We start from the raw sequence: 23,560 nt of genomic DNA on the forward strand, positions 1-23,560 counted from the left end.
CCCAGATCCAAGATTCAACTTCTTCAAATCTACTGATTATAAGATCAAGAATGCCTGGAAAATGTCTGGTTTAAGCATCGCGTTTATATATAAGTCCTGGAATTGAACTGCGAGTCAAAAGGACTCCTTAAAAGTCATTACATGAGAGGGTCATGGACACTGACCCTTGTAAGGGGTCTAGATGATAAGATGAGGATAAACAGAGTTGTCCCAAGTTCGATCCCAGTCTCGTTACCATTGTGATTTTCTTAATTGGATGATACAATAGATGGGGCAGCAACAACAAAAAATACAGCGTTCAGAATATGCAGATATTCTGAGGGGACGTCTAGATGATAAGAACATGATTATCATGGGTGTCCCAGGTTTTACGATCCTGGCCTACTCGTCTAGCCTGTTGTTGTAATTCGTTAATCGGAAATCCAAAAGATTGAGTGAGCCGTTTAAGAAAACAACAACAAAAAAACTATGCAGTGATTAAAAACCTATGAATTCACGCCAAGTTCAAATTAGGCCTAAGTGACGTTGATTATTTATCTATGACGTTACTGAACTGATTTAGAAACGACTGTATAACCGGTTTGTTTGACAGAAAGTTTTGGCGCCATCAATCGGAATTTCCGTGAACTCGACAGAACACAATATAAATCTCCGCGAAATTTCCACAATGAATCTATTGTGATTTTGGTTCACTGAAAATCCACCAGATGGGGATGCGACGTCGAAATACATTTATACACCGATTAAGGCTACAAAAAGCTCCCGGAATGAAACTAAAAGGTGTTCAAAACACGTGTATATGTTCAAAATATGTTCAAATTAATCGTAAATTAGTTAATTAGGCAACGTAATTATTTGTCTAACGTATTTGAACTTATTTAGAAACGACTGTACGACCTTTTCTACTCAGCAGAGATTTTAGCGCCATCTAACCTGGTTTTATATACCGGGTAATCGTTTTCACAGAATTCAGTTTCTGGACCAGGTTCGAACCTGGAACACCCCTGTATATATCCGCTATCTAGGTGTGAATCGGAATCAGTGTGCAGGCCGTCAGGTTCGAATGATCCGTCAGGTGTATTGAAGTAGCAATAGGGTTCGAACCTGTTTATCCTCTATTCAGCTTCCAGACCCCGCAGTTTAACGATCGTTAATAGACATGAGCATGAACCTGGGCCCCCCCATTTTAGTCAGTAGACCGGGTTCGAACCCGAGACACTATAGACTGGTTGCCTGTCCCATTCAAATTGAAGATAGCGACCGGTAACCGGTCTAGAGACTCTCCTGTTTATCTCATTTCCAGTACACAGGTTACTATGAGCAGGGAAGTGTGATGTGTCTCATCACACTTCCCTGCTGTGAGCCAGTATCCAGACTGGATCTCAAACACGAGACACGTCCTCTTATTTATTCTCTAAAATTCTGCTTTAGGTACCATGAGTCAGTGTCAGTAATACTGTCAATCTCGGTTAATCCCTATCATATCACTATGGACTGAGCTTTTTAGTACGGATTAAGTGATATACGGATAACAGATAATTCGTAATTGATACAAATTAACTATTACCCGTATAATATTTAACTATGATTTAAGTGCACAATCCGTATAATAGCTGGTTTAGTTATCTCTCAAACCGTGGACAACAGTAGACCCACGTTCTAGCGATCCGTTGGGGGGGGGGGGGGGATAAAAAGTTCATAGCATCCGATGGTTCATTAGATCCATTTGATATAATTTATACATGAAAAGAAAACACATCCCTCCCCTGGTGTGAACATGGCCGTATAAACTAGATCTATTTAGTTTATATCTAGTTTATACTATCTAGTTTATACGTCCATGGTGTGATGAACTAGTTTCAGTAGAGTAAGACTATTTGAAGCCATCGTCATTGAAGCCGCATTGAAGTGTGTCTTATGTACAGATAACTCACAGGCCATGTACTTGAGGGCGATTCATCTAAGGACTTAAGCTGATTGACAAATGATAGAATCTGTACTGAATATTTAGTGAAGCTTGAGACTATGACACTGATGGATTAACTGCAGTGTTTTCTGGAGATTCTCATATTTCCTAATGACCACATTAACCTCATAAGATTACAGATGTTTATGCGTTTTCCACTTCAAGTGTATCGTTCCCCAACCTCCGTATAAATAAATTGGTTCCGTTTTTCAGTAACGTTATTCCCTTTAAAATTATGTGTCTAATTCGTACTCCATAATCCGTATTTCACTTATTCCGTAGACAAATGCGCGTTCCCGTTGTCCAATTGATATGTAAATCCTTATGAGTAATCCGTATCAGCTGATTATTATCTATTTATACGGAATAAGCACTTAACCGGTTTAACCGGAGACGGATTAACCGAGGTTAACTGTTATAGGTTTGGTATTAGTTTTATAAATGTTTGATAGATGGCGCTTGTGTAGTATAGTTAATTGATTGCAAATCCTCGACGATGCCGATATTAGAAAATGAATAGTTCAGCGAAATTCCAATAGATGGCGCTCATGCATAACCAAATAACGGACCTCTAATCCTCTTCAGCTTCCAGCCGTACAGAATCACTTATCATAGAGTGGGTTCGAACCCGAGACATCCTGCTGTTCATTTTCCGAGTCAATGTCGAAAGGTTCATTCGAAGAAAGCCACAACGCGCTAGATTTTATTTTGAATAAAAAAGCCATTTTTTATTTCATTCACATCTCAAGTGACTCGACAGAAACCCTCATTTTCCAGCCTCCAATTATAATAACAATAATATTAAACAATATCAATATCAATAATAATAATAATAATAATAATAATAATAATAATAATAATAATAATAATATCAATAATAATAATAATAATGATAATAATAATAATAATAATTATAATAATAATGATTCAATTTACACAATGTGAATATTTTGTATTCGAATTCTATCGCAGAGATTCTTACAATCAATTAAAAAACAACGATGATGCAAGTTTGACTTGCGAATGGCACGCGTAAAAATCAACCTGAAAATTATATCCTATATTTAATCAAAAAATGTCGATGATCAATTGATTTCGAATATTAGAAAAGAAGGAAATCACTGGGACCGGTTTCATGTATCGGTAGGCCCTGTATACGTGTATAAATTTTACTACTTGGTTTTAAATATTCTCTTTTTTTAACCAGGACCCGTCTAAACTATTTCTGCCAGGGCTGCAGTTGCTCAAAAGTTGGTTAGAGCTAACCGGTGGATAGTTGACACGGTGACAATGAAAAGTCTATTGTCGCTATGGTATTTATTCACCGTTTATCTTAACCAACCTTTGAGCAACTACTGGCCCCAGATCTCTAAAATGTTCCTTGAAATTTCATTTCATATATACATATATTTGATTTGCTGGTCGCTATTTTGCGTCGTAGTTCGAAGGTTGCAAAGCTAATCATTTCATTCCATTAAACCAGGAACCAGTTACACAGACAAAGGGTAGCCCCAAAGGGTAGCCCTAGTAAATATAAACAATCATAAGACCAGTCTAAGCCAATCTAGCAACTTTATGTTCCATAGCCAATGTAGACCATTTTTGGGTATATGTAGCTGTGCAACTCGGTCCTGGCTTTCGCTTTCTAGTAGCAAGGCAAACAGATTGATACCTCATTTCTAATTTCAGCCGAGCTTAAAGTTGACCCGCCAGCCGCCAATCTACCCTGTACATTACCTATTTTACAATTACGATCAAGCTAACAATAGCAGACCCGGCAGTTAACATAGAAATGAACTGATTACAAATTTGATCGCAATTTACGAAAGTGACCCGGCTGATTAGGAGAAACAAGGTATCATTTTCATTAAGCTTAATAACATTTTCTGGATGTATTTGAAAATAACAAATACTATGCGTGCATTGGCAATGCGGCAAGGGGAAGCAGTGCACTCACTTATTTCTCATATGTATGTATGTATTTGACATTTTTCCCTTGTAGTCAAAGTGGAGTAGACAGCAGAGTGTAACAGAGTAACCTACAAGATCAGACATCTAAGTCGAGTCGAACGACTTTCACCACAAAACACAATCTTTTCGAGACCGCACCATCGACAAGTATGTACATTTGTACCGCCCCTAACTCGCGGTTAAACGGGGCCCTGAAAAATCAGTCTTCGTAAAGGATCAAGGCCTGTTGCATAGTCATGGCTTAGACTTAAGATCAGTCTCAGACCAACTTAGTTCTATAGACAATCTAACAACTTGAGACCAGTCTTAAGATTTATAAGACAATTTTTGGACTTCAGTAACGACTGTGCAACCGGCCCCAGTACCGCAGTGGAGACTTTAGGTCTTAATCCTTAAGACTTTATCACTAAATTGGTTTTAGACCGGTCTTAAGTCTAAGCCATGACTATGAAACCAGCCCCCGGAAATCATATCAGTCCGAGCTAGGCGAGGTTAAATCTAATACCGTTTACAATGGCTGATATGTGACTAACGATAAATTTTTTAAAACCCTAAAACCACACGGGCCAGGTAAGCGCTGTCGAGTCTTAGAGATCGATCTTTTAGTTTCCATAGCCTGGACCCAACTATAGCACAGTCGTGACTTAAGTCAAAAAGAGGTCTTAAATCCTAAGACTGGTCTCAAGTTGTTATAGATCATCTATAGAACTAAGTTGGTCTTAGCCTGGTCTTAAGTCTAAGCCATGACTATGCAACCGGCCATTGATTAACTACACCAGACCGGTCTCAACCGTATTCGGTACGGACCAAAGTCATGACAGCGCCATCTGGCCCCGGTTTCTACCAGACATACGTACGCACACGCACACAGGGACATCACAGATCATTTCAAAAACTTCATTAGATTGTTGCATGAACTTTTATCAGACAGAAAATGTATATTATAATATATAATATATATATATATATATATATATATAAGTATGATATAATTTAATATCCGTATTTATATTTCTGATAGTCTGTTTATCGGGCATATTTTATGTGAAGGCACCGTGAACCACCGTGAGCGAGAATCGAAGGGTAGTAACCGCGGGTTGAGCCCCGCATACACCGAATGCGTCTCCGTTTATGAATGAATTCAGGCGCCCAATCTCACAGTTCCGCCGAAAACTGGTCGCGATGGCAAATTGTTCTCAAGACTAAGCACGTCGGAAACAAGAAAGTAAATGTTGAAGTTATTGAGAATGAGAAGTTCGTCATTAGTAACTAATCATAATTTTACTGAATCGTTGAATCCATTTAGAATAAGAAGATCATCATTAGTAATTAATTATAATTTTACTGAATCGTTGAATCCATTTAGAATAAGGTCATCATTAGTAATTAATTATAATTTTACTGAATCGTTGAATCCATTTAGAATAAGAAGGTCATCAAAAGTAATTAATTATAATTCTACTGAATCGTCGAATTCATTCAGAATAAGAAGGTCATCATCAGTAATTAATTACAATTTTACTGAATCGTTGAAGTTATTGAGAATAAGAAGGTTGTTATCAGTAATTAATTATAATTTTACTGAATGGTTTTTAAGTTATCGCGAATAAGGAGGTCGTCTCAAGTAACTAATACTAATGCCAATGATGAAATTTCACTAGTTCTTTGAGAGAGCAGACGGTTTTTATTTCTCTTCGGTACGAAGTAAAGTCGGATAGAACAGGATCGATTCTCGCTCGAAAGAGTTTCGCTTTTACATGTGATCATCAACTGATTGATTGATTGATTGATTGTCATTGCAATACTGACGGCAAGAAATGAGAAAAGAAAAACAAATCAAACAGGATATTCATCATACAACTCATCCATTTTTCAATTAATACGATAAAACTTTTGATCCAATCTAGATATTATATCTGCAGTTTTTAAATCAAATCCCTTCAGTCGTCATGTGTTCAGTGCTTTACTGGAGACATTTCTAATAAAGTTTCCAGTTTCTAGGCGCCATTTTCTGGCGGTCCCTCGAGGTCCCCATTGTTGCGATGATTTGCGCTCATTTTTAAAACATAAGTTTAGATTGAATATCATATAGTTCTGCAGTCCCTTGCTCGATGAACTTAAGTTATACAGCATTTTAAAGGAAATGAAATGCAGATATTTGCTGGCGATTCTTGGAATTTTTGAACGCAACTGAGAACAGTGACGATGTGAGACCAAGGACCGCATATCTTAACCGCGCGTAAAAGAAACCGCAATATCTATTAATTTCGAAATATCGAAGTATCTCTTGAAGCTATATTTCCTATTTTCACATTTCCTATTTGCAGTTTAAGCCTGCATTGAATTTCAGTAAGGTTTTCTGGTCGATGTTTTCCAGCAAGAAGGTTGAGATTAAACATTTTATCAACACACTTTGGAAAACTGATCACTTCATGTGAGGTCAGTGCAGACATGTTTTATCAAAAATGAACTAAAAACACCAGAAATCGGTCAGTATAATATCATCGCCCTTCAAAATGATGCACTATATATAATTACGAATGGCTGAAGGAATTGGTTCCAAGCTGCGTATGGTAAAATGTATTTGTTAATGCGGTAACTCTACGCGCAGTATTCGCGACAAGCTGACGTTTCGAAAGGTCTACAACTCTTCAACCAATCCTGTTTGATTTGTTTTTTTTTTTCGCCCAATTCGTCGCCGATTTTAATATAAAGATATAATTTCGAAAAAGACACGATACGGCAATATATGAGCACAACGTACACCAGCTGGACAAAATGGCGACAATCTTATAAAAATACGTAGAACGAGAGATTGTAAGAAATAATTTCATCAGTAGTAACAATGACAACATTAGATGACGATTACAAACAACGATTATTTCTTCTTTTTAACAATGATATCAGACGAAACATTTTTCAACGTGCTCCAAAGCCCAGCTTCACGCTGAAATTCCGAGATTTTTCAAACTCTCAATGAAATTTGTTCCGTATTTCATTTGTAAATGCGTAGAGTTACTAAAACTTGGTTCTATAGCCAATCTAACGACTTAAAACCGGCCTAAGCTCGTCTCATTTTGGTTCATGCTGGTTCTAGAGCCAATTTAACAACTTAAGATCAGTCTAAGCTCACGTTGGTTCAATAACCAATCTCAGGACCGGCCTAAGCTCATGTTGGTTCTATAGCCCATCTAAGAACTTAGGACTGGTCTAATATTTTGGTTACATAACTAATCTTAACCCTTTAAGACCAGTCTAAACTCATTTTGGTTCCATTAATAACCAATCTAACACCAGTCTTAAGACTTAAGACCACTAATGGACTGAAGTTATCACAGTGTCGCTGGGCTTTGGAGAACGTGACAGCTTGATAATAAGATCACAAATTACACCTGTAAATTATCGTACAGCTTTGAAGGCGATGGAAACACGATTGTGAAAAAAACAACTCATTTGCGCATATTTTCGCATTAGTGTAAATGTTGTATAGTAGAAAAACACGTTTTTTTGATTGTCATCGAACATTTGTAAAATATCAGAAATAGCTGATTTTTTTATAAGGCAGAATTTTTCAATTGATCAATTAACAAACAACAAGACAAAGCAGAAGAATTTAACGATATAGTGGTCCCCTGATAATCAACATACAATGACTCGTCTATTTATCCCTCTAGTCGCAAGGCACCTTTAGACGGCCACCTCCATGAATCAACCCCCCCCCCCCCGATGACGTTCTTTAATTTCTATAGTCCCTTCCATAAATCCCCCTATGACATCATCGAACTACCTATAGCACATTGATTGCTTAGACTCATGCTGACAAGATGGGCATTCCATGAAATAAAAAATAACACCTATGACATTACTGAATAACCTCTATGACATTACTAAATCACCTACAGAATTGGTCTAGAGATATTCCTCAATTATTCCACCTTTGACATATATTAAGAAGATGTAGTTGTAAGAAGATGTATTAGGTGTTATTTTTGTGAGGCGCTACTCAGAAATTTTCCAAGTAAAATATACTGTTATTGCTCGTGTGCCGTCTGCTTTTGTCGCCGGGGCTAGTAGAGTATTTCCGGTAAACACCGAACGAATTCTGAGCACGAAGTCACGAGGAAAATACTGACTCATGAGTGGGCAGAGAGAAGAAGGAGAAGAGAGAGAGGGGAAGAAGAGAGAGGGAGGGGAGTAGGAGGAAGAGGTCGCGAGAGAAGATATACGTTCGTATTATAAAGATAGCTGTTGGAATGATTCTAAACGTATCAACATATTTATCACCGGGTTATTACGCAGTGTCGGGCTCGAGGGCCATAACAGTGTATCATCGGTATAGCGCGCAATGTTTACTGAAATCTATATACATACTGTAGACTCGACTCAAGCAGGGCTATCAGGAGATTTTCAAACAAAATGTGCGAATCAATCGGTAATCAATGGTAAGACCTATTAAGCCTAGCGTACATCGACACTGCAATTGGAGACAACTAGTTGCCAGGCAGTTTTCGGTGCATGAGAGCAACTGCTCGAACGTACACTAGATTACGATTGGTTAGCGTCCATCTATCTCCAGTTCCACCCAGTTGCTCATGTTCTACTTTTGAGCAACTAGTTGCACTCAGTTGCTGTCATATCATTCCATGTTGGCCCTCCATAATCAACAACACATGGTTGTAACTGACTAAAACAAAGCAATTTGTCACGTGACTTCAGATGCCCTCAAAGATATTTACCAGATCTCAGTTGAGCCACATGAGCCACACAGTTGCTGTTTTCATTAGATTTTCGATGTGCGCGGGGTACTCGCTCACTAGCAACTAGTTGTATCCAGTCACTATGTCGATGTACGCTAAGCTTTAGTCATCTTCAGGAATTCCTTCGGGAACTGCTCGAATTTGAAGATGTGCACCAGCTTACGATTGGTTAGCGTCCATCTATCTCCAGTTCCAGCCAGTTGCTCATGTTCTACTTTTGAGCAACTAGTTGTACTCAGTTGCTGTCATATCCGTCGATGATCAACAACCCATAATCAAGACCACATGACACAAACTAGTTGTCTCCAGTCACTTTGTCAATGTACGCTAAGCTTTAGTCATCTTCAGGAATTCCTTCAGGTTTTCCCAAAGATGAGTATTAGGATATAGTTGAAACGTTGGATAAACTATACTACTAGCTCAGGGAAACATTATCGGATTTAGTGTTATTGTTATCATTGTGGGATACTCCTTAAGCTAAGCCCAAGTCGACTTACGACACGATCATCTCATTGTTCTATCCTTTTGAAAGTCTTATGACTTAGTCAGAAACTCCCTACAACTTAACAAGTTTTCGTAAATCAAAATGTAAATTTAAGGACTTTTTAAAGGATTATTCTTTTGCATCTAAAAAACAACCAATACAGTTTGTCATCAATCGGATATCATAAGGATCATTTACGAATATACATATGTATATATATATATATATATATATATATATATATATATATATATATATATATATATATATATATATATATGCATATGCATATACATGTACATGTAGATATACATATACATATACATGTAGATATACATAATATGATTTTTTGGCACATGGCTTTAGCACAATAAATAACAAGAACAATTCAACAATGACAACGCAAAAATGATAACTTCCTTCGAGGTTTTTCCAGAAGAAATAAATGGACGATAACATTTACGTCTGGCAGTTAGATAGGCACTTAGATGCATGTAACAGTTCGAACCGGGTTCCATGTACAGGTTCAATGTGACTGAACCTTGCCATGAAACCTATTGAAAATAATGAACCAATTTTGACTCAAAGAAAATACAAATTTCAACACCATTGCTATGGAACTATGAATCCTGAACAAATTCAAAGCAACACAACTGTGTAACTGGATCCAGAGTCAACTTAAACCCACACAACTGTGGAACTGGATCCACAGTCAAATCAAATCCACGCAACTGTGGAACTGACTGGGTTCAAAGTCAAATATTAAACCCTCACAACTGTGGAACTGGGTTCAGAATCAATTTAAACCCACACAACTGTGGAACTGGGTTCAGAATCAATTTAAACCCACACAACTGTGGAACTGGGTCCAGCACTGAGTGGAATTCTACCTAGTTTTTTTGGAACGACAGCGCACTCATTTTTAACCGCATGAATTCTGAAAATTGAGATCATCGCCGATAACGAATCTTACACCCTTCGTTACAAAATATATGACTTTTGGCACAAAACAAGAAAGCACATCACATGAAGTTACGTAGTTGATTAGTCAGTTGGCGCTTGTGCACGGTTTCTCCCCCCTGATTATTTCAATGAATCATCAGTTAAACAAATTCCTGACAATAAACGACCAATGAATCGGAACTAATGGCGTTCTACCCTGATATGAGAGGAAATTTCCGAGAACGACAACTCAAGAATTGGCGCGACATTTTTCGTAGTTATCTTGATTTGGGTGCACAAAATTTAGAATTCAGGGGCCGGTTCGATGGACAGGGCTTAGACTTAAGACCGCTCTAAGACAAAATTAGTTCTTTAGCCAATCTAACAACTTAAGACCGGTCTGGAGGTTTAAGACCTGGTCTTAAGTCACAACTATGGAACCGGCCCCAGGGGCTGCAGTTGCTCAAAAGTTGGTAAGAGTTAACCAGTAGATAGTTGCCATAGTGACAATTAGAAGTTCATTGTTACTATGGTATTTATCCGCCGGTTATCTTTAACCAACTTTTGAGCAACTGCTGGCGCCAGAAGTTACTCGGAAGATGCTCGGAACTTTTGGGCGAAAACAACGCGCGATTCGAACGATCACTAAGCAACAACACAATCACATGACAATCTCCCCTCCCCACTGGTGGCAGCTGCATTAAGCTCAATCACATGATATAGAACATGACTTTTCACTTGAACACCCCCTAGTGGCAGCTACATTAAACGTGATCGCACGATTCATAAGCGATGATATGGGACAATCTAGAGAAACTGGCCTGGAAACTTGACCCATTGTACACCGCACAGTACATCAGTATCTGTGAACCTTTACTTTGAACATAAACAATACACATTTACATACATAGCTATATATATATATATATATATATATATATATATATATATATATATATATATATACAAAAGTAAATAAAAGTAAAACACACATTCTGATGCAGATAATGATAATTATTATCGTTAAAATTTTAATCAAATATATTATTAATCATTATTTACAATTTCATCACATTCGGTAATAAGATAGAATTTCAGGATTGGCAGTAGTTCTATACACTACTAGGCTTGCTATGATTTAAAGGGTTGAATGGGATTTTCAAACCTGACCCGTCGAACCTTATCCATGATTATATCCCGGACAGAGAACGTTCTAAGACCGGGTTTCGAATGCTAGCCCGGCCCGTATCGGCTTAGATTGGAATCCTGACATGTAAACTGGGATTCTAAGACTGTCCGAAGTTTTAACACTTACAGATCAGTTTCCCACTCTGTGCTACATGTGAACAATTCCACCACGGTGCGGTGTAAAATGGACATAACTTTAGCTCTACTCCGCAGTGTCATGTATTACAGATATACTGCTATGTTACTTTTACTGCACAGTGCAGTGTATAACAGATGTACCTCCATATTGCATTTACCCCGCAAAGCGGTGTATAACTGACATAGCGTGTTATTGCGTTTACCCTGAACTGCGGTGTATCATTATTTACTAATGTTCCACTGTTGGGCAGCAAGAGATTTTAACTAATTAACAATAACATCGATACGCCGTACCGTGGGGTGGAGGTAATACGGAGTGGGTGGTAGTCAAAGTACTGAAAGTGTGAGTAGTCAAAATTACCAGAGAGTCCGGACTTGATTCTGATAACAGCCGACTACCTCGTACGGGATATACCGTCGTTGCTAGTCTTTTTTACGTCTCGCAACCTAAACCGGGTTTAAATCGTTTCCTACACCGTAAAAACGTAACGACTTTGTAACATATATCATACGCGGGACGGACGGACGGACAACTCTGATTTACCCTTTTAATAATAACACGATTTGAAAAAAAAACAAACGTAAAATAATTTACCCCAAGATTTATCGCATGTCGCGCGTGATATGTTAGACATATACATATTTACAATATACTTATAATCGAAAAGTTTTTCACTTTCAGTTTTCAACACGTTTCAGTTATCATTACGATCGGGAAAGGAACCAGGGGCAAGATCTGAACGTCTCGTCAAATATTTCGAGGGTGCGTTAATAAGCGCAAAAACAGAATTCGAGCAGCACCCTTTTCGACATAGCATACCAGAATCTTCGAGGGAAAGTTACGGAACTCTCACGTGGACCCCTGGATCCGCCAGCGATAATTTTTCGAATACCTACACACCGAACGAACCGCTTCCTTCCTAAAGCGGAAACATGCGTTAATGCAGATCGAAATATTCGCTGAGCAGCGGAGGTAACGATTTCCGTTGTATGCTTAGACTTTTTAACACTTTGCTGTGTTCGTCGCTGAGCGTTCGAAGGTCGGTTAATTTCATAAGCAGACGCGCGAACGCCGGATACCGGCGCTGCTTCGCGTCGACGTAAGCGCGTAATGTCTTCAGGTAAACTTGTTGGAATTTTTCGACTTTTCGAATGTCTTCAACCCCGGGTCGCTCTGCAAAATAAAGACATAAAACACGCGAAATTAACGACGCGTTCTGCGGTAAATCGAGTTAACTTCTAGAAAAGATGTCTGCCTCCATAAATCCAATTTTTGAAAGTAGTCAGTCAAACTTTTTAGTTACCTGAAAAAATGCAGACGGCCGTAAGCAACGCGTATTCGGCATTATCGACGAACATCTGACCCATCGCTCGACAAAAATCGTACATGATATCGGTAAAATCAGCCAGTCCGCCTATACGCAGTTTCTAAACGGTGTTCCGTCCGAGAAAATGATCGCGTCGGTTTTCACATCGTAGCGTCGAGCAGTTCGTAACATCATCACTTCAGATGCCGAGCCCTACATTCAACAAAATAACTAATCATAATTTTACTGAATCGTTGAATTTGTTGAGAATGAGAGGGTCTTGATTGATGCACCCTGTAGTGTCATCAGGTTCAAATCCCTGTGAGGGAGGATGTGTCTACTAGGGCAGGGGTTTGTACTGTGACAGAGTCTCATGATGCCACCAGGTTCAAATCCCTGTGAGGGAGGATGTGTCTACTAGGACAGGGGTTTGTACTGTGACAGAGTCTCACGATGTCATCAGGTTCAAATCCCTGCGAGGGAGGATGTGTCTACTAGGGCAGGGGTTTGTACTGTTACAGAGTCTCATGATGTCATCAGGTTCAAATCCCTGTGAAGGAGGATGTGTCTACTAGGGCAGGGGTTTGTACTGTGATGGAGTCTCACAATGCCACCAGGTTCAAATCCCTGTGAGGGAGGATGTGTCTACTAGGACAGGGGTTTGTACAGTGACGGAGTCTCACGATGTCATCAGGTTCAAATCCCTGCGAGGGAGGATGTGTCTACTAGGGCAGGGGTTTGTACTGTTACAGAGTCTCATGATGTCATCAGGTTCAAATCCCTGTGAGGGAGGATGTGTCTACTAGGACAGGGGTTTGTACTGTGACAGAGTCTCATGATTTCATTAGGTTCAAATCCCTACGCAATTATCGTTCCTATCCTCATCAATATAATTGCGACACTCCGATTCATCATACCTTCAATAACATGATCTGATCTTTGCGATCGAGTTCTTGAAAGCCGGGTAATTCCTTGGCGTACTCTACGACTAAATGGGTCGTCTGCAACGTAGCTATGGACATCTGCATGAATAGTAGTTGTTCATACTGCGACGAATCAGTGCAATCTGCCATCTGTAAATGCTGAAACACATAACAATTAACATAATTAATTCATCAAATAATAGTGTAAGTTTCCTAATACTTTAACCACTTCCAGTCAATTTTTTTAAGATGGCTTCCATTATAAAATCTCCATGACATGGCCAGAAAGGATTTCACTCACAGACCTCGCAAAAATATGGCCGCCTCCTACGTAAATCCCCTGATGACATCTTCGAATTACCTATAGAAGAAACCTCAAGAGAAAGATGGCTGCCGCCATATACACCCTGTATCGTATTGCAGAATAACCTACTGAAATTATCTATAAACCTTACGGTGATGAACCCCCAATGACATCATCAAATTGCCGAATGATCTGAAGAATATCCCAGATATGGTGACATGACCAAATCAGTTGTTGATTTACATTGAATCCCCCAATGACATCACCAAATCGTGTTTTAATTCGACCATATAAACCTCCCACAAATTCCCCTATGACATCATGACAATGTGTGATCACGTATCACAATCTATTGTTGCTATGCCGATGCGATGTTAATTTTGCCCGTGTCCATTTTTGGATTCAAATATTTTCGAATATAATGCGGCCCAGCGAGTTTGTCCTAGTTGCCGATTACTTGAGTGTTTTTCGCTCTCGACGAATGGAGGGAAAGAGAAGTATAGTATAAAGAGTCGGTCGATATTTTAGTGAACGTGAATATCATGTTTGCACACACTTCAGTCAGACGCTGCATTCGCATAAATGGCGATATTTTTTAACGTATTTGTATCGAAGAGAGGGAGAGGGGGAGCGAGGGGAGAGGGAGATGAGCGAAGAGGCGGATTGAAGGAGAGGTAAGGGAGAGGGAGAAGAGGTTGAGGCAAAGGATGGAGATGGATGGAGATGGATGGAGAGAAAGAGAAGGATGAGAGCGAGAAGTTATTGAGGCAGATGAAGAGGGATAGGGATGAGAGGGAGACAGAGAGAGAGGAAGGAGAGGGAATGAGGAAAGAGGTAAGAGCAAGAAAACTAAGTGGTTGAGGCAGAGGGAGAGAGATGAGAGGGAGATGGAGAGAGAGGGAGACGGGTAAGAGTGAGTAGTGGTAGAGACAGAGGGAGGAGAGAGGGACAAAAATGGGCAGTGAACAAGGAGGGGAGGGAGAGGGAGGCAGACGGCATGGACAGAGGTGGAGACAAAAGGTAGAGAGGTAAAGAGAGGGCATGGAGAGGGACTTCCACCTCGGTGTCAGCTGAAGCGAACAAACTGTCAACTTATAATCATCGTCGTTCAAATAACAATAAAATTTCACGTCGTTCCAATCGCGGATAGCGAGATACCGATAACACTTGACCGATGAAAAACCCGGTTAAAATTTCAATAACATCTGACCTATTTTACTCGTTAGAAATGACGCCGTCATCATTATACGGCAGAAATACTCGACCATCGAGGCACGGTGATTTATTTATCCGCGGTTAGAATTAATTAGAAAAATATGAATCAATTCCTGTAATGCCTGGCGGCGGCGGTAATACGATGATACAAACAGTTGCAGTCAGTGAACTGATTTTCGAAGAAGGGTAAATATTGAATACACAGAAGGTGAACTACCTCCCGAAGATGATATCGATTCTCAGTTTCGTGACAGCAGCAGCAGCTGTCCCGTCTAGCTCATACATATGTGCTGTTTTACACACTCTACAGCCTATCTATGTTAGAACATTCAACTGACACAAGGACGCACTATTAGGTATTAGGTGAAATATGGCATGAGGGGGTGTAATATGGCATGACGGGGTGAAATATGGCGTGAGGGGTGTAATATGGCATGACGGGGTTAATATGATGGGGGGTTGAATATGGCATGAGGGTGTAATATGGTGTGAGGGGTTAATATGACATGGGGGATGGTTGAATATGGCGTGAGGGTGTAATATGGCATAACAAGGTGAAATATGGCGTGAGGGTGTAATATGGCGTGAGGGGATAGTTGAATATGGCATTAGGGGTGTAATATGGCGTAAGGGGTATAATATGGCGTGAGGGGTATAATATGGCGTGACAGGGTGTAATATGGCGTGACAGGGTGTAATATGGCGTGAGGGTGTAATATGGCGTGAGGGGTTAATATGACATGGGGTGTGATTGAATATGGCGTGATGGGTGTAATATGGCGTGAGGGGGTAGTTGAATATGGCGCGATCAACTAACACTTACTGGCAGTTTATCGTCGTCGCTCGACGGTAACTCATATCGTTCCTGTAAGAATACAGTGCGTTCTATTAAACCGCGGTGTTTATCGCATAGTAATTCTAGTGGATTATCCTCGATCAGCGCCACCTGGCGATACGGCATGTTACGAACTCCGCCGCTATCCGGCTGTACGTCGCTGCTCTCGCTGCTGTCGTGGTGATCGCGTTTCTTGCGTAGTTTCGTTTTTCGCCGCGTCATTCGCGCTTTGCACTGTTCCTCCGATAGGAGACCTGCGAATATGTAATCGATGACTTAATCGGAATAATATGCGTGCAAAACGTAACCGGAATCACTAGGATTTATGAGACTACAATATTTCTAATATTCGCCATAGATAGGGTTATCAAAGCTACCCCGAGGGGTAAATCCTCAACTCATATATATATATATATATATATATATATATATGTATATATATCTTACATTCAGCTCTCATTCCGACCTCTCGACAGCGTCTCAATCGACAGTATTGACACTTTCGTCTCATCCACATGTCCATCTCGCAGTTGCCGCCGGTTTTACACGTGTACTTCGCTTCCCTCGTGATACTGCGTCGGAAAAAACCTGCGAAAGAAAATAATATATTCCGGATTTGGAGAAAACGAAAACTGGAACGTAAAAATTACGCATCATTAATTCGCTTAACCCTTTCAATGCGTCTACACCGCAGTGCGGTGTATGAATCGGTGATGGATTTTGCTAGTACACCGCACTGCGGTGTATTGATGTAATTAGTAATTAGTTTTATCTGCATTGAAAGATGGCAGCACCTGTCAAACATAATGAAATATCAGTAACTAACGATACACTGCACCGTGGTGTAGACGCACTATAGTGGTATTCCTGTTATTCAACACACTAGGGTGGAATTTCTTAAAATTTTCAAATTATCTCCAGCACTATAGGCTATTAATTAGCCAGCACTGAAAGGGTTAATATTATCAAAAATGAATAATATCATGTAATAGCCTTCGCGTACTCTGCCCCAGTACTCTAGAATACTTAACCTAGTCCCGATTAAATCTAGTCCTTCAATCGATGCTTTTAAATCTAAACTCAAAACCCATTTGTTCATCGAAGCTTTTACTCGTTTTAGTTTTCTCTGTTTCTATGTTCTCCAGTGGAGAATATATTATGTAAAGCCAATGAGCATATTTCATATGGATTGTAGTTAGACTGGATAAATTCCTCTCAAAAATAATTATCAACATTTATCGAATATGAAATAAATTTAATTACAAAATGAATGCCAAAATTCATAATTGTAATTGTAATTTCGAAGCGCCAACGTAGTTCATATCCTCACACAAGTAATCATCGAAATTTAACAAGAAAAAGACAAGAATTATGAAATATATCTAATTACAAAATAAACGCCTAAATTTACAATTATAATTGTTTTTTTCGAAATGCAAATATCGATGACTCATTGATACACATCGACTCACACAGAACTCTTCAAACAACACGCATATAGTAGTTATATCAATGTATATAAGCATAATTATTGTAACGGTTTTTACGGCGTCAAAAAATATTCAAACGCAGTTAAACCGACTATATTTCGTTCACCTAGTTCGATTAACTTCATTTTCTGCTTAATTCAACTGCACAAGCGAAGCCATCATCGAAATTGTATAAAAACCTGAAAATAAATCGGACCCTCGGCGTGGGATTTTATGTCACGGTAGAGCAATCATCATAACGGTGCTAATAATAGTGTTTATTTAACTTGCATTTCAGAATCGAAGTTTGTCTAAGAACGCATGGAAGTTAAATCATCGTAAACGCGAGCGCATCATTCCAGGTGTTTCGCAATGGTGGTTAGAATGGTGATTAACCCTTTCAGTGCGTCTACACCGCAGTGCGGTGTATAAATCGGTGATGGATTTTGCTAGTACACCGCGCTGCGGTGTATTGATTTAATTTGTAATTAGTAATTATCTCTCTTGAAAGATGGCAGCACCTGTCAAACATAGTGAAATATAAGTAACTAATGATACACCACGCCGCGGTGTAGACGCACTAGTGCTATTGCCGTTATACAACACAATGGGGTGGAATTTTCCCAAATTTTCACATTTTCTCGAGCACTATAGGGTATCAATTAGTCAGCACGGAAAGGGTTAAACGCTAATGAAAATTCCCGATTCAAAACCGTTTCATCCGCGCGCTATTACCCGGGTTCGCTTATTAGGGTGTGATGTAATCGCGTTAGTACCGGATGTTATCGGTAGACGGCGTACTCCTCGAGAATATTTTGAGAAAGTTGACGGCGAGTACCGTAGTTTCGCGGACAAACTTCTCATTCTGGTTCTGACCGATTCCGTAAATTCAATGATGATTAGTCATCAATGAGAAGCGCGTTGAAAGCGATTTTTGATCCCCGCGGCCAATAGCTGACTTTTGACAGGTTCTGATGCATTGCCGCGGCGAATTTACCTCAACGCCTCGAAAAACATGATATTCATAGAAAATAAAAAAACGTAATTCAGTAAATTCGGTCGCTGCACATCCGACGCCACCCGATGATAACATGAGTCATTATAGATTCAGCCGAAAAAGAAAAGTTCTACAGCAAATCGGTATATAACCATCGGTGAAACACTACAGGGTGTCTCAAAAAATGTGTTACCGTAGCTTAAAGATTGATTATTCATTAACTCTAATTGAAATAAGATTTTTAGGGGGTAGGTTGGAAGACCTGGATGTTTACTCAAGTAACATTCAAGGGTGATATATGATACAAGCATTGCTTCCTATATATCTTCCCTAATGCTATATCATAAAAACTCATGAATATACATTTAAACTATGTAATTTGTCATTTCCATTTTGTAACTCTTTAAATTTATAATAATAATAATAATAATAATAATAATAATAATAATAATAATAATAAGGATGGAATGTTTAAATGCAAGAAAAAATTCATGCATGGCTGAGCATACCATGTTTTTGAACGGTCCTTAAAATGGAGTCGAACCAATACAAGAAATAAGGATTATTGCATTATATACGTTCATTGATAAATGTTTCGCTTTCACCTCACGTAATTTGAGACCAGACAATTAAATCAACTGAAGCAGATTTCCACTTGATGAAATTGTCGGTACCCATGACTTATTAAGCTTCTAATAATAATAATAATAATAATAATAATAAAAATAATAATAATAATAATAATAATAATAATTCATTTACTTGTAAAGCGCATTTCTATAAAACATAATCATTGCACTTCACATTATTAAAACAGATAAGACAGAAGCAGATTAAAACACTAATCAATTGTACAGATTTCTAAAATAAAAAGCTTCTCTGGGACTACGTCGATATCACCATCATTTTACAAATACACAGTTCAGCTCAACGTTGAATTTTGATACATCAGATTCGGTATTTCTCAAAATCTGTTACTTTCCTGACACTAATTCCTCGATTCCTGCTGATGGTCTTTTGAATTACTTAGTTTTTACATTTCCCAACAGGAAAAAAATCACAAGGAGTGAAATTCAATGATTTTGCGATTATAAATCAATTTTCCAACAGGCAGGCGGTCATTTAACAATAGACGTACACAATGGAACAATTCACAAAATTTGGTTCGACACCATTTCAACGGTGATTCATAAACATGCTAGCGCTCAGCCATGCATGACTTATTTTTACATTTCAACATTACATTCTCAAGTAAACATCCAAGTCTACCAACTTTACCCCTCCCCATTAATTGATTAAAATCACAGTTAATGAATTATATAGAGAATGCCATGCTCATATAATGAAGTCTGAGAAGTTTCCTTCAAGCTGATTATTTATTGAATCAGGAATGATGAAGATTCCTGAAGGTGACTATTCGGTTATAGTCGAAACGTCGATTCAATAAACCATTAGCTTATCGGAAACTTTTCGGACTTCATCTTTCTCGTTTTATTAGTGTGGCGTCAAAACGGTATATATTGCAAGCAACATACTTTTCGGTACGCCCGATGATGGCTAATAGTATTTGGCCGAAATATCGCTGAAAACATATACCATTTTACAGTTGTACTTGTAGGTATGAATGGGGTATACATGTGTATGGATGGAGTGTGTAGGCAACTGGGCCTTTCAGGTAATAAGTTTCTTTCAACTTCACCAGTCGTCTAGCGTCTTATTTCGCAATATTTCGTATAATTTATTCTTATTCGATTTCTAACCGAGATTTGCGGAACCGGGTCCGGCCGAACTGAGACCCGAACTGGATCGAGGACCGTTGAACCGGGCCCGGCCGAACTGAGACCCGAACTGGATCGAGAACTGTGGAACCGCGTCCGGCCGAACTGAGACCCGAACTGGATCGAGGACCGTTGAACCGGGTCCGGCCGAACTGAGACCCGAACTGGATCGAGGACCATTGAACCGGCTCCGGCCGAACTGAGACCCGAACTGGATCGAGAACTGTGGAACCGGGTCCGGCCGAACTGAGACCCGAACTGGATCGAGGACCGTTGAACCGGGCCCGGCCGAACTGAGACCCGAACTGGATAGAGAACTGTGGAACCGGGTCCGGCCGAACTGAGACCCGAACTGGATCGAGGACCGTTGAACCGGGCCCGGCCGAACTGAGACCCTGAAATTTACCTTTGCAGCCTTCACAGCTGAGAGCGTTATAATGATAACCGGACGCACGGTCACCGCAGATCAAACACAAATCGACGTCGTCCTTCTTCTTTTTGTTGATGCTGTTCGAGTTTTCGCTGGTGTGCGACAGCGCGCCGGGCGTCGACGGCGCCGAGAAGTCGGTGAACACGTCCGTACACGACGGCGAATTGGCGCCGCCGTCGACGCCGTTACACAGCGGCGACATCACCGGTGATATCTGTTGCTGTACGATCATCTTACCGGCGCCGCCTGGTGTCGTTGTACCGAGTCATACCGCGCATCCCACTGAAAATATATGAAAAAATTTTTTGATTAGTTATTTGATTACGAGATACGTAAATCGCGGCTGGTTCACTTCCGGGCTGGCGTCGTAACCGATCCTTGTTTTTCAATCGTTTCCGGGAAAGTTGGGCCCGGTTGCGCAGGAATTACTTCAGTCCAAAAGTCGTCTTAACCCTTTCAGTGCGTCTACACCACAGTGCGGTATACGAAACAGTGATGGATTTTGCTAGTAGCCTACACCGCACTGCGGTGTATTGATTTAATTAGTAATTAGTAATTATCTCTCTTGAAAGATGGCAGCACCTGTCGAACATAGTGAAATATTAGTAACTAACGATATACCGCACCGCGGTGTAGACGCACTAGTGCTATTCCCGTTATTCAACACACTAGGGTGGAATTTTTCAGAATTTTCAAATTATCTTCAGCAATATAGGGTATTAATTAGCCAGCACTGAAAGGGTTAAATCTTAAGACTAGTTTGAAGTTCTTTGATTAGCTAATAGAGCTTCGATGGTGTTAGACTGGTCTTAAATCTTAGCCATGACTGAACAAGTAGCCCTGAATATCTAAGACTAGTTTGTACTTAAGTCATGAATATGCAAGTTCCATGGTCATGGCTTAAATTTAAGACCAGTCTAAGCACATTTTAGTTCTATAACCAATCTAACAACTTTAAGCCGGGCGTAGGTCAGCCTTGCGACGGTTTGCGACTCATTGCAACTCACTGCAACTCTTGTCGCAACCGATCTGCGCGCTCTTGCGACTGGGAGTAACTAGTCGCACACAGTCGCTGACAATCGCGTCGCAACCGACTTACTCCCCAGTTGTAACACAACACGACGATCGCGTCGCGTCACAAGGTCGACTTACACCCGGCTTAAGACTAGTCAAAACTCATTTCAGTTCTAACACTAATCTTACAACTAAAGACCAAAGGTTTTAGACCACTTTTGGACTCAGGTCTTTATCGAAGAACCTGGTCCATAAAGCATTGCCTGTAATACAGTTCAGATGTGTATGCAGCATACGCAATTGTCTAATGGGACTTTACAAACAAATGGGACAATAACTTTTGCCTGGATGAAAAAAGTTTAGAAATATTTTTAAATCTTAAAACTGTCGTGAAGTTGGTGAAGTTCGAAAGGATATCGGTTGCGGTCGTTCATTCATCAAACGACAAATGTTCGATCAAACATTTCGCTACGCAGAAAATTGTTTTGTCAGATGCCATGTTTTTATCGACAACGACACGAGGCGTTTTTTTTTTTCGTTGTTGCCACTGGCAATAAGCCGTCAGCCAACAATCGATTTCGCGCGTTTCATCTCGCGTTTTAAAACAATCGCACTAAATCGCTCGCTGTCTGTAGAAACAAAAGTTATTCTTTAACTACTGATGAATTATGCAGCGGTTTTCAAAAAATTTGTTCGCGGATTACGAAGGTTTGACTATTGATGAAACATTCTGCATACGTGTTGTGAAGATAATAATACAAAATCCCGCAATAAAGACTAAAAACAGTGTGAAACGTTTAAGCTAAAATCAATTTAATGTTTCCACTATATTCTTACGCCCTAATCGCAGAACAGTCACTTCTTTAAACTCTCTAATTAGGCACATAAAAGGGTCGTTCACAGAACCAAAATAAGCTTTGGCTGGTTTCAAATTTCAGATTGGTTACGGAACCAAATTGAGCTTAGATATGTCATGAAATCTGGACGAGCAAAAATTTTCTCAAGAACGTCGATTGTAAGGTATATGGAACATGTGAGATGAGTGTACAAGACCCAGGCAGCAAATCGACGCTTATACCCGAACACTATTGTTACGCATTTCGAAATAATCGTTCGAAAAAAAAACCAAATAACAAACGAAACTCGTTCGAAGCCGATATCCGACAAACAGCGAGGGCTATATAATATTCAAGATGAGTATTAGAATATAGTCAAAACATCGAATAAACTACTAGCTCAATATTCAGAATGACTATTAGAATATAGTCAAAACATCGAATAAACTACTAACCCAATATTCAAGATGACTATTAGAATATAGTCAAAACATCGAATAACTACTAGTTCAATATTCAAAATGACTATAAGAATAAAGTCAAAACATCGAATAAACTACTAGCTCAATATTCAAGATGACTATTAGAATATAGTCAAAACATCGAATAAACTACTAGCTCAATATTCAAGATGACTATTAGAATATAGTCAAAACATCGAATAACTACTAGCTCAATATTCAAGATGACTATTAAGACAGAGTCGAAACCTCAAAAATGAATCATTTTCCCCGGCAAACATTTTCAGACTCTTCACATTTCCCGCACGACGCAAAAAAAATCTCGAAAATTGCCGGTCTTTATTTCGAAATTCGAGGCAGGTTTCATTCAACGTCGTCTGCGGCTGTGTCAATACGAAACAGAGAACGTTTTCAAAAAAAAAACTCATTAACGACAGACGGATCGAGTGTTTAATTTAAACGACGACGACGAGGCACGGCTTGTCATATAGAACCATGTGATGTTCATACTTGCTGATATAGACGGTTCTTTACATCACCGAGTA

At 39.5% G+C, this 23,560-nt stretch overlaps 1 protein-coding gene across 1 annotated transcript in view; it reads right to left on the reverse strand.

Moving 5' to 3' along the window:
- Positions 1–11,167: 11,167 nt before the first annotated feature.
- Positions 11,168–23,560, reverse strand: part of LOC141911901 (ecdysone receptor-like) — a 52,405-nt gene continuing 40,012 nt past the window's right edge. Inside the window, 7 exon segments of the mRNA XM_074802998.1 lie at positions 11,168–12,620; positions 12,751–12,876; positions 12,879–12,966; positions 13,671–13,835; positions 16,019–16,284; positions 16,478–16,618; positions 20,681–20,986. Of these exon segments, the coding sequence (XP_074659099.1) occupies positions 12,385–12,620; positions 12,751–12,876; positions 12,879–12,966; positions 13,671–13,835; positions 16,019–16,284; positions 16,478–16,618; positions 20,681–20,936 (1,278 nt within the window). The 5' untranslated portion in view covers positions 20,937–20,986 and the 3' untranslated portion in view covers positions 11,168–12,384.

Source organism: Tubulanus polymorphus, chromosome 10 (assembly GCF_964204645.1).
Source record: "Tubulanus polymorphus chromosome 10, tnTubPoly1.2, whole genome shotgun sequence".
In the NCBI taxonomy this organism is placed as follows: Eukaryota; Metazoa; Nemertea; class Palaeonemertea; order Tubulaniformes; family Tubulanidae; genus Tubulanus; species Tubulanus polymorphus.